This window comes from Heptranchias perlo, chromosome 12, assembly GCF_035084215.1.
Source record: "Heptranchias perlo isolate sHepPer1 chromosome 12, sHepPer1.hap1, whole genome shotgun sequence".
Classification (NCBI taxonomy): Eukaryota; Metazoa; Chordata; class Chondrichthyes; order Hexanchiformes; family Hexanchidae; genus Heptranchias; species Heptranchias perlo.
Window position 1 is genome coordinate 47,621,876 of NC_090336.1, and position 12,182 is coordinate 47,634,057.

The 12,182-nt window shown below is 38.8% G+C and overlaps 1 protein-coding gene across 2 annotated transcripts in view; it reads right to left on the bottom strand.

Moving 5' to 3' along the window:
* The window catches only part of lgr4 (leucine-rich repeat containing G protein-coupled receptor 4), a 147,084-nt gene extending 136,756 nt beyond the window's left edge, over positions 1–10,328 (bottom strand). For both annotated transcript variants that reach the window (XM_067994066.1, XM_067994065.1), the window contains exon 1: positions 9,986–10,328. In XM_067994066.1, the coding sequence (XP_067850167.1) occupies positions 9,986–10,269 (284 nt within the window). In that variant the 5' untranslated portion in view covers positions 10,270–10,328. The remainder of the gene's footprint in view (positions 1–9,985) is intronic.
* Positions 10,329–12,182: the final 1,854 nt, after the last annotated feature.

The window sequence follows — 12,182 nt, forward strand, 5'->3', positions numbered from 1 at the left end:
AGTAAACATGCAATGTGCTGCAGCCTTGAACTGGGCAGTGTGGTGCAATAAATCAGGAATACGCCATTCAGGCTGTTCTCATTACCTAATGGTAGGACAATGCACGGCCTCATTCCAGCACACGTTTTTTTGCCTCCAGCTTCTACGTGATGGCTGTAAACTAATTAACACCTACTATAGAGAAATAAGCAGTCCAGCCCACATTGCTAGCAATAACAAAACAAAGAAAAAGGTACTAAAAAAAGGAGGGGTTGATCTGGCTTATTTGACAACCTATAGTTTTCAATAAATGAATGTACTTTCTACAGCTACGTCAACGTTACCCATGCCTGTCAATTAACAATTACCTGAATACATATTCTTTACAGGTGTGGAACAAAATACCAGAGATCCAAGACAGTGCCTCCTTTGCATGCTAACGACAATTCCACATATTTTAATGTCTTCACTCACCAAACTGGTTACATATCAAAAGCTAATTTTACAGACCAAATTGATGTTTTTTGGGGAATTTAGTCTGTCGTATTGCTGTATATCAATACGTCACAAATGTTAGTCACTATGAAAACTTTTACTCACAAATAATGGATAAATCAATGAACCCTGAACATGTAATGGTTAACACACATTAAACATTACCAATAGTTCAGCAAGTTTAAGCCATTATTAAAACTGCAACAAAAAAAAACCTACTTAATGTGTATACAAGTCCTTTTTAATGTGTGCACATTTGTTAAAAGATGAGATAACATTTCTTTTTGAATTGCACCAAGGGTAGTCAAAGCATAACTACTTTTCCAGGTCAGATACAAGGCAAGTTTCCTCATACAGCACCAAATTAGTTATTCTAACCTCCTGGAGCAGAGATGTTGGAGCAGAGAGAACTACCAGTGTAATTCATGTCTGTTTTACACTAAGTTCTTGCTCACTTAGGATTGGATTTGGATCAGCAAACTCAATTCACCTCTGACCTCAAAGTCAAAAGATAACAAGAGGTAAATCATTTATCATAAAAAAGTGCAGATATTGGAACCAGAGTTCTGTAGTTAGTTGTTAAAGCAACGGCTTCCCAATCAGTGGGTCACAGGTTTGAATGCCAAGGCTACATTTTACTCAAATCCATATCAGTTGAGATATATTCAGTTCATAGCTATAAGATGGAGAATCTCTCAAAAATGGATCATTCCAACTTTGGGGAGTGGAGGGGTGGGTGAAGAGAAAGAAAAACAATTCTGACTGCTCTTCCCAATTAAAAGAACATTTCTCGTCAGGTTATCATTAAAGTGTGGTTAATTGTAGTTTCTCCAGTAGCGAAAAAAAGTGTAAGGAATCTTACAACACCAGGTTATAGTCCAAAACTGTTGGACTATAACCTGGTGTTGTAAGATTCCTTACATTTGTCGACCCCAGCCCATCACCGCATCTCCACATCATGAAAAAAAGTGTGAAAGTGACAGCCAATGTGGGCAGAAAAACCAAGAGAAAAGCATCTTTAAAGTGACCTACTGACTGTATAATTAAAATAACCAGTAGTGCTAAAACTGCAGTGTCTTGTATTAAACAAAGTACCAGAAGCCATGTCCATGTTAAAACCTGTATAGATATAGATCACATGCACAATCTTTACAAATTATACTGACCAAACCTTTGATGCTGATTCTAAATCAGCATATTTTTCTACCCACATTATACAAAAATATAAATATTTCAGAAATTGACCACATTGCACCGTTAAAAATTTAACATTTTAATTGATATATGATTCAAAACTCGATTGTGAATGCAGGGTGCAAAAAAGAGGAAAAGAAAATTGTCAACAAGATTCCTGGTAAATTGCAAATTCTGTAACCAATTGCATTAAATCCTTAAACAAAATCTGAAGTTCAAAAAAGGGGACAATGTGCTTTAATTTTTTTTCATGGATAGCACAGTGATTAATAGAAGTCTAATATTGAAATAATTACATTTCTAAGAACACCATGAACTGCTCAGAACAACAAATTATTAAGCCCAGGAGGACTGCCTGGCTTTTGCACACAGACACACATAAGTTATCTAAAAAGGAAGCTTAAGTCACTGTGTGGTTTAATTGCTTACCGACTAACACTCCCTGAAAAACAAATTAAACATCCAGGCGTTTCCTGGGTGAAAGGGCACAGAACTCAATTACTGGAAGGAAATATCTCACTAGCCAGAGAGAATAATCAACCCTGCATGTCATTAGCCACATCAAGATTTAAAGTCAACTTAATGAGGTGGAAAAGGGGGCAAACAAGGAACAGACAAAGTAACAACTCCACCAGGCTTTCAGACTATTTATTCCTGACAGGATGACTGTTATTTGGAAAGAGAGGTGGAGGGATTTGTAGAACACAGAAACAGAACTACTTTTACATTCTGCAAGCGAATGATTTATAAGAAAAGAATTCAGGGACTCTTGACATCCATGACTTCTGTAGAGCATGCTGCATCACAGGCTGGAAAATTGCCCTTGAAACATCTAGGCTTGCTCTACGCTTCCATACAGAACAATTCTGTCAAATATTAACCGTTCTGTTAATGTTTAGAATTCCAGATCAAGGTGTTAAAACAAAAATCAGATTTAATTTTTTTTCCGATATATCTATATGTACATAAACACATACTTTGCAGTTCAGAGAGTGGCACGTCAAGATTGCTTCATTACAAATCATACTAACAGTACTAAATTAAATGCAAACTTTTCATTTTATCTTATTGTAATGCAAAGTTCAATGTGCATTGCAAAATGCTTAACTTTCTTATTTTATAACTATGCAAAAGTCCAGATTCAAACACCAAATTCTCAGCTACATGGGTTCTTTATACAAAATATCAGTGAAAAGATAGGTCAATGATGACCCCATGTCTTGAAACTGATGGTTATATGAAGCACAAGTCACCAAGCTGTACCACCCTAGAAGGGGAAAGTGAAATATTCCATATGTTTTCTTTGTTACCAGCAAGGTTCTTGCCATAAAGCCCACATCAGCTTCCCTGTGGAGGGACCAGGTCAAGGGCCCATGCAACTATTCATATGCAACCAAGTGGAAGCTAACAACTCATTTCAAAATGGATACTGTGAAGCTTGCCAGAAAACATATTTCTCTACACTGCATTTTTGTCACTTTTTGAAAGTTTACATTTCAAAATTACTTTAAGCTATAAAGCTATTTTTAAAAAGATACATTTGCAGACAACAAAATCCATATTCTAAATTAACTGAAAAGATTTAAAAATGTATATTTTACACCCGCATTTAAACCCTCTTGCGTTAGTTACATTTCCTGGCTGAAATGGTCGTAAGGCAATCTGCTTCCAGGGTTCTGATGCCTCAAATGGCCATTACAGATTCACGTGCTTCCTGGATGGATTTTCCTGCCAATTTTTCTTTCCTCCTCATGAAAAACCACCTCACCTCCACTTTGGCCATTTTTCCCTCATCTCCCCCACCCCCCAAAACATCCCAGCCAAGATTGCAACTCATCAGGTTGGCTAAATGCCAAAGTGAAATCATCCCTTCCTGGGACTTTTACAGATCAATTTTGTATTTAATTTTATAACACCATCCTTGCTTTAGAATTTTATTATAATGGATTAAGTATGAATCATCACTTAATAAAACTTGCAATGATTGTGGACATGATACCGCAACAATATGCAACAGCTGTCATGTCCACCATAGAATCGTTTCAGTAACAGTTCTATATCTTCACAGAAGCTCATCTTGATCAAGTTTCATTTAGGACCTTGAAGTTTTATAACTTTACTTGTGTTTAGACGTAATATTTCCAAACAAAATTCAAGCATCAAACCTCAGAAATGTAATGTATCCAATTTCAGAATTTTGGAATTCAAGTTTAGATTATAAATTAATTCAGAGCAAATAGAATCTGGTTTTCACAGCAAGGCCGAATTAGACATTATTCTCAGGCCCTCAACACTGATTTATTAATTCAATAATAAAATCATAGAATCATAAAGCACAGAAGGAGGCCATTCGGCCCATTGTTCCTGTGCCGGCTCTTTGAAAGAATCTCATTCTAGTATCTTTCTCAAACATAAGCACTAGCCCATAGATATCACTAGGACGTTGCATTACTGAGTTTACTTTCTTCACTAGAGTCACCTGACAACTTCAGCGAGGGAAAAAAAAATGGACTGAATTTTAGAGAACCATGAAATCAAGTCATACATCACCACAACAAAATAATTTCCCATTTATTCAAAGAAAACACTATGAGCTATTCTGTGCCTCCATATAGAGTTTTCAGCTTTTAGAGTTTTCAGCTTTTAAAATTTACAACTTTTTTTAAAGATGTTCCAGAATGATAGTTGGGAGTAAATTTTTTTGAAGTTGCAAAATCTATACCAAGGCCCATAGTTCAGGACACCACCAGGACTGGAAATCTTACAACAGAAAGAAAGATAAATCAAGACCTGGACATTAGGTGACAAAGCTTGGATTTTAAAAGCCTGTACTTTGTAGGAAGAGGGGGAAGAAACTGAGGGAGGTAGGGGGTTCCCTCATTCCTAGGAAAGAATAAGTTAAGAGTTAGTGCCTTATTAGTTTAAATAATCCAAATACAGTGCACAGCATTTCCAACATGCAGCACAGTGGCCATAGGTTTTGCACTTACTAGCATAAAATTTTAAAATGGTTATAAACGTTGGTCCACATCGTGGTCACTGTTTAAAGTTACAAGTTGTTTTTGTATTTTACTGCCATAACAAATAGCTGGTCAGTGATTTCACTTTGTAACTAGAAAGGTTTTAGTTAACAGTCCACCAAATCATACATTAAAGATATCCAACTACTTTTCTGTCAGTCAAACCAAGCTGGCAGCTAACCATTTTAGACTTGATAACAACAGAATGTCAGTAGCATAATACATTAGTTTGCGCACAAGGTTGACTATTTACATTATAAATTCTTGATTCCCAAAAGTCTTTGAATCTTCATAATTATAATACAGTACTAGCCAGTTTAAAGCTATGTACAAATGTAATTATAGTTGAGTCCAGAAAATACACACCCACACCATAAAGTTGCAATCTACAATTAACTATTCATGGCCAGTATGCAGAAAATCTTAATCAAACCAATTACATCATTTCTTGACAAACTAGTTATGCTTTTTGTTGCATTAAGAATTTAATCCACTGAGTCACAAAGCAGGATGGTCCGAGGTTCAATCTAGCTAATAACCAGAAGGGTAGCAGAGGTATTAAAATTGACTTTCAGTGCCCCGGATTAGGAAGGGGGAAAAAAAATGTTTCCATTCCTGATCACTATCCAGGGAATGCTGTTTGTGTGTGAACATCAGGTAAGAACAGGATAGGGCTCAGCTTTGATGCACCTTTCCCCACAGTGAAATAGCCTGCCAACACTCAGCATCAAGGCTCATACGTAACGAATGGCCACTTGGGCCAGTTACCAGAGGGCACCAACACTTGGTGGAACCATACCCCAGCAACAAGTTGTAGCTTCAGAAGAGGAGGTAGAAGATTGGTTAGAAAAAACATAATCCAGATCAGCAGCACCACCTTGCTTGCTTTTTATTAGCTCAAGTGGTCTACAGTAACAAACCAGCACTCATTTAAACGAAAGTTAAGCAAAAACATATACAAGATCTTACTACCATTTCCAAACTTGGCTGGTGCATGGGAACACCATCACCTCCAAGTTACACACCATCCCACCTTGGACACATACCGGTCGGTGTTCCTTCAAGGTCGCTGGGTCAAAATCTTGGAACTCCCTACTTAACAGCACTGTGGGAGTACCATCACCGCATGGACTGCAGCGGATCAAGGCGGTGGCTCACCACACCTTCTCAAGAGCAACTATGGATGGGCAATAAATGCTGGCTTTCCTAGCGACATTCATATCCCCGAGAATTAATAAAAACACAAAATATATCACATACAGAAAGGCAGCTAAATAGGGATCTAAGTTCACTCAACATTATCTGGCATGGCATTTAGAACTGATTAAGTCAGTATATGTGAAAGATTTTACTTCCTTGTGATCTGCAATATTTCATAGTACAGCCGAACGTTAGTTGGAATACTATTTTACTAAAGCAGTTTTATGCGTTGTCCCAGTTGCAGAAAAATACACCTGCATTCTTGCCAAATACTTATTCAAAGGTTCAACATACCCAGCAACAAAAGCTGTACATTTCTGAAGTCTCAATCAAGTAAACACATTGAATACCTAGCTCACCCATTAGTTTCTTGGGCACCTTATCTGCACAAAATGACAGAAACACAAGTTTTGTTTTATTAACAATGTGTAACTACTCAAGTAGGTAAATATGAGTAAACCACAAACTATCCCAATTTATGGCTACCAGGTGCAAATCAATACTGAATTGGTTATATTTTCCCCTCCTCCCTTCACTTACAAGTTATGTTCAGACCATATAAATGCAAAAGCAATATATAACTATATACCAAGCTATCATTTATAAAATTATCTTCTTTGTAAAGCAAAAATTGTGGAATTATGAAGCTATTAAATAACTTACAAACTAGCATGCAGCCTTATTTGACAGCTATTCTTCTGTAATCACTATTTCTACCTTATGAACTTTGATGTGATTTGGTTGAAACAGTTTAGAAATATGGGTTCAATCAGATTCATAAATGTAGATGCGGGCACCGCACAAATGGCTCAAGTGAATTATTCAGTCTTTTGAACTGCTGAAAACTACCCATCAATCTTATGATATTCTATCAAAGTATTTGCTAAAACATGAAAATCTTTCACCAGGCAAATGTGTTATCGTGTGCCTGCTTTCAAATACTCCAATGTGCCCTTTTCAGGCTATAAAATTATCAATAATATCTGCATTTCACAAAATTAACATTCCAATTGCAGCACATGATGCAAGTTAAGCATATAGGTAGGCAATTTATCGCAGCAGGCTTAGAGTAAGAAGTAATAACCTTTGAACATACAAGGCTCCAGGCAATTATTCTAAAAAAGATAACACTAAAATATTTAGTGGCTTTAAAAATACTGCAGTTTTGATTGACCTGAGATCAGTGCATTATTAACAACCTTCCCATTTGCAAATGACTTTCTACCATCAAATATTTACGGTAGGATATTTCTAAGTACACAGTTTAAGTTAACATTGTTCTTTCCATCTGTAAATACTCAGTGCTTACAAGTATCATAGTTACAAGGGTCTTTCTCACCAATAAAAGGAAGCCAAAAAGACACACTATCAATGCTAACACTTTTGTTTATTCTAAGAGCTTAAATTGTTTGGGGGCAACATAAAACAATAACATGATGTTTTGAAACAATGCATACAATTGGAATTCTTTAAGCAATAATTTATTGCAGTGGATCATTTTTCACTACTATAAATATACTTTTGAGTTGTGAACAAAATCCATATTCATATTATAACTGCATTTTTCCATTTAAAAAAGTGACACACAGTACTAGTAATAGCAAATAAGTATCCAACATCTATCAGCTCAGAACCACTTCAATGGAATCTATGTTAGCTGAATACATAGTTTTACTATAATTCACAATCACTTGCTCAGTATATAAATAATCTTTTAAATTTCATATGTATGGAAAAGTTCTAAATTTATCACCATTTTACTGCAACACTACAGGTCGCACAGTGACTTTAACCCAGTGTGTAATTATGAAGTAGGCTGGTGCCTGAGTTACTTTACCTGCTGTTTACTGACAGCGTCTTAGCAATTTTCAACTGCTCACTGGTATCAAACCATCCTAGTAAACCAAAGGGAGTCAAAAAGAGGCATTTCCACTGTTAACTGTTTTTATATAAACCGTACAGTTCATTTGTTTTTGAAAGGATCATCTAACAAGGTTAACTCAACTCAGGACAGTTTCAACTGATTGAATTTTAATTTTCTATCAATTCCAGCTACAACTGCAGAATTCCTAACAATCCTACAAATATACACTTTCCAAATCCATGCTGTGGTTTATATAAAGAAAACTTACATTCTGCAGCAAAACATAACACAAAAATCCATTCTCAGCTGAATACAAGAAGTTTATCATCATTTTAGGGTGCACACCATCTGGGTCATAACACATTTTTGGCTTTAATTCTTTTTGAACCTAGCAGGTTTTACTTTTTTTTTTAAGAAAGGAAGCAAGAACAAGCTAAAATACAAAGTTGGAGCAGTGTCTTATATTAGGTAAACATCTCCAACCCAACACAGAAATTCAACAGATTGTTCAATAAGGCCATTAGTGACTATAATAGACAGAAAATTACATTTCCTGGTGTATATACGAGAGGCAAAGAAGCTGACCCGTTAAATCAAACTTCTTCCTGGCATCATTCATTAAAATATTCAATATTCCAGAGAGGCCATTTTTAGGAACATGTCTATTGTATATTCAAGCTGCTGACCTCATATTTTGCCTCAGTCCCCCAACTTTCTGGCAGGAAACCAGAGCAAAATGTGGAAGGGGTGGGCATGAATGCAAACAACCTACTCCTGAAATTAATCTCCATTGCAAAAACATGAAAATCTTCACAACGAACAACAGGAAGCGATAAGTGGAACAGATTGACTTTTCCACTACTTATCTGAAAGTCAGAAAGGAATTTTCTAAACAGCAATGGGGCACAGGGGTGTGCACCTTTAAAACTGTTCCAATGAGAATATATTAAGTTACTCTGCTTTTTTAAAAAATATATACATGCACTAATGTCCAACTTACACTGCACCAAGCAGCACTGTGACCTAGCAGCCACAACTACATTGCCCACTTTCATGTTTTGGGAGGTGGGGGGGGGGGGGGGAGGAAAGAGGAGGTTGAGCTCCACATGTGTGCACACACAACACACTGCTCATCAGCATCTGACTACTGGTGATGAAATCTCTAAGAATAGTCAGCTTCTTTAGTCTTCAGAAACTTATATTGCAGTACAGAAAGAGTATATTTTTGAAACTTTATAACTTATAATTCAAATAGCTAATTGGAGTTATTCGACAAGCCAGTGGCATTCCTACGGACATCAAACTGCCAATTTCTACAAAATCAGCAGTGTTACTCTCTGCATGTTGATCTTTGTGGTCCAAAATATTGCCCAACGGCAAAACTAAAACATACAATATAACTGAAGCACAAGAATATAGAAATTATTCTTCAACTCAAGGATCTTAACTGAGAACTGATTGCTGGTCAGCCAGAATCTGATACTTTACTCAACAGTACATTTAATTTTAAGAAATAGGCTCACAGAAAGCACAGCAGAAATCTGTTTACATCATAAAGCCTGCATTTTGTAATTTTAAACCACAAGTATGTAATCTGATGGGATTCGTCAATAGTCTAATTTGCAATGCAAAGCAGATTTAACTGCAAATTGTCTGCATATCCAGTTTCAAGCTTGACTGTACATAAATAGATTAATTACCTGGTTTGACATAATTTAAGAAAAATCAAAATGACCCATCATGCTACAAAACGTCTTTCCATATCACACACACACACACATATAATATAAAGTTGCACCATACAGTTGTAAATCATTCCAAAACACATTATACTCGTACTATATTTTACATAACAAGTACATTTTTGTAAGTTCCAACAGGGCACTTTCTTGCTTTGAATCAACCTGGAATCAACCAGGTCGGTGCTCACGTTCCTGCGAATCGCGATCCCGATACTCCACAAAACGATTAATATTTACTACAATCACAATTATAAAAATCACAACAAGCGAACACCATGTCTTCCCCCCCCCCCCCCCCCCCCACCTTATATTTTTTCTCCTCCCTCTTGTTTCCCTGGCGTTGTCTGTTAAGACATGCCAGCGTTTATTAAAAACAAATCTAAATGCACCGCAGTGACAGCACCGCTACACGGTCTCTCTCCCCCCTCTCTTTCGCACCAGATGTGGGAGAATACAGTAAAAAAATTCTATATTGAATGGTTTGTACTCACAGGAAGAAGGTGAAGATGCTGAGGCCTTGCGGGACGGTGGTTAATCCTCGGCCGGAGCAGTCGACCCTGAGCGCGGCTCCACCGTCGCCCTCGCAGCGGCACACGGCCGGACACGGAGCGGCCACATTCTCGCCGCGGCCGCCGCTCGATCCCACCCACACCACCACCAGCAGCAGCAGTTGAAGAAGAAGAAGCGGCGGAGCCGGGCAAAGCCAACCCGACGACGACGACGACGGCCGCCGCCGCCGCCGCCTCCACCGCCGCGACCCACACAACCGGCACATGGGAACAGAGCGAGTTTTAAAAAAAATATATATAAAATAAACCAAACAACGGACGGAGTTTTACACACACAGGGAAAAAAAATAAACCCTCTTTCCCACCCCCTCCCCCCCCGCCCCGCTGCGAGTACCACGTACCCAACGCCCCCTCCACTACCACCACAGACAGACAGACTTTCACTCCAGCGGGTTCCGCAGGACCGCAGCTCAATAAACAGCTGACGTTTGGGTCAGAGAGAGTCGGGCAAACGGCCGAGCCCCGAGCCCTCCCTCCTCCTCCTCCCCCCCGGTCACCATTGGATACCGCGCGAGCCCCGGGGAGGAGTCACCACCTGACTGACACCGGCTCGTGCTGCTTGCTTGGCTTGCTGCTCCAGCGCTGCAATTAACCTGAAACTATGCACGATCCAACCCCCCCCCCCCACCCCCCAAAAAAAAGAGCCTTCTTCGCTACAAGGTTATTTCCATCCACATCTTTTTTTTAAAAAAAAATCATGATATAAATGTAATGACTTGAGAGTGTCACGTCTCGTTCTCGCTGGGCCCATAAAGGTGAAACGCACGCACCGCTTAATCGCACACACACACACAAAAATGAGAATTGTATTTATTATCTACGTTGTAATTCGCTCTCTATTTGGCTTTGTAGGTTGCAAAACTTCAATGAATGTTTAGGGGGGGGGGGGAAATAGAAGTACCGATATCAGCAAGTTTCAAATGTCATTTTTTTTGTATTATTTGCTGAAGAGGGGATTCCAGAGAAAAATACCTGATGTGATTCGAGTGTAACTCTGTTCGAGAAATTCCAGCGGACCAAATTACACTCCGTTCACTCCAGTTGTATTGCATTCCTCGTCCAGACAAAGGATCTGAGTACAATGTCCTGTTCTCAAGCAGAACATACACTATTCAATCAACTTGTTTTTTTTTTAAATGGCAAAACCCATCTACCGAATTCAAAGACAAGTAAAATATGTTTTAGCTAAATGAATTTAGCTGCTCCATAAATGATTACACTGACCGTGATAAGAGACTTTAAAATTGGCTTTATTCATAAAATATTTTGGTTTAGTCCCTCACAAAGATTTGGATTAAACAGTTGATGGCGAGAAAGCCCAGTTCTCAGCACTGGCCGTCTGGAAGATCAAGGTGATTGCCACGTCCTTACACTACACTGAAGGCAGATGCTGTCATATAGCTGATGAGAAAACCTTAAGTGACAGTTGCTGAAAGGAATTACCTAGAGGCAGAGTATGAGAACATATTCTTCAGTGCCTATCATGATCGGATTTCAGAGTGGCAAGCAAATGCTACTGAAGCTCTGTACCAACAATTGGGGGAACAATGATTTGATGAAGTACCGGCTGTAGTCAAGAGGCAATGCACTCTTAAAGTAAGTTCATCTGCTCACAATGTTGCTCGTAAGGAATTGTCCACCTAAAGTAACAATGTCCACCTCTGCCCCTACCTCAGCCCACCTGCTGTGGAAACCCTTATCCAACCTCTGTCACCACCAAACTTGACTATTCCATGTCTCTCCTGGCCAGCCTGCCACCCACCACAAACTTTAGATCAACCAAAACTCTGCTGTCTGTATCCTATCCCACACCATGTTCCACACACCCATCATCCCTGTCTACACTGACCTACATTGGCTCCCAATACTCCATTGCTTCGAATTTAAAATTCTCATCCTCCTGTTTAAATCTCTTCATGGCCTTGACTCTCCCAATCTCTGTAACCTCCTCCAGCCTCCCCTCCCCCCTAAACTTCTCCGACCATCTGATTCTGGCCTCTTGTGCACCCCTGTCCCTTTGTCCCATCATTGATGGCCATGCCTTCATTCGCCTAGGCTTCATGCTCTGGAATTCCCTCCTTAAACCCCTCCACTTCTCCACCTCCCTCTCCTGCCTTAA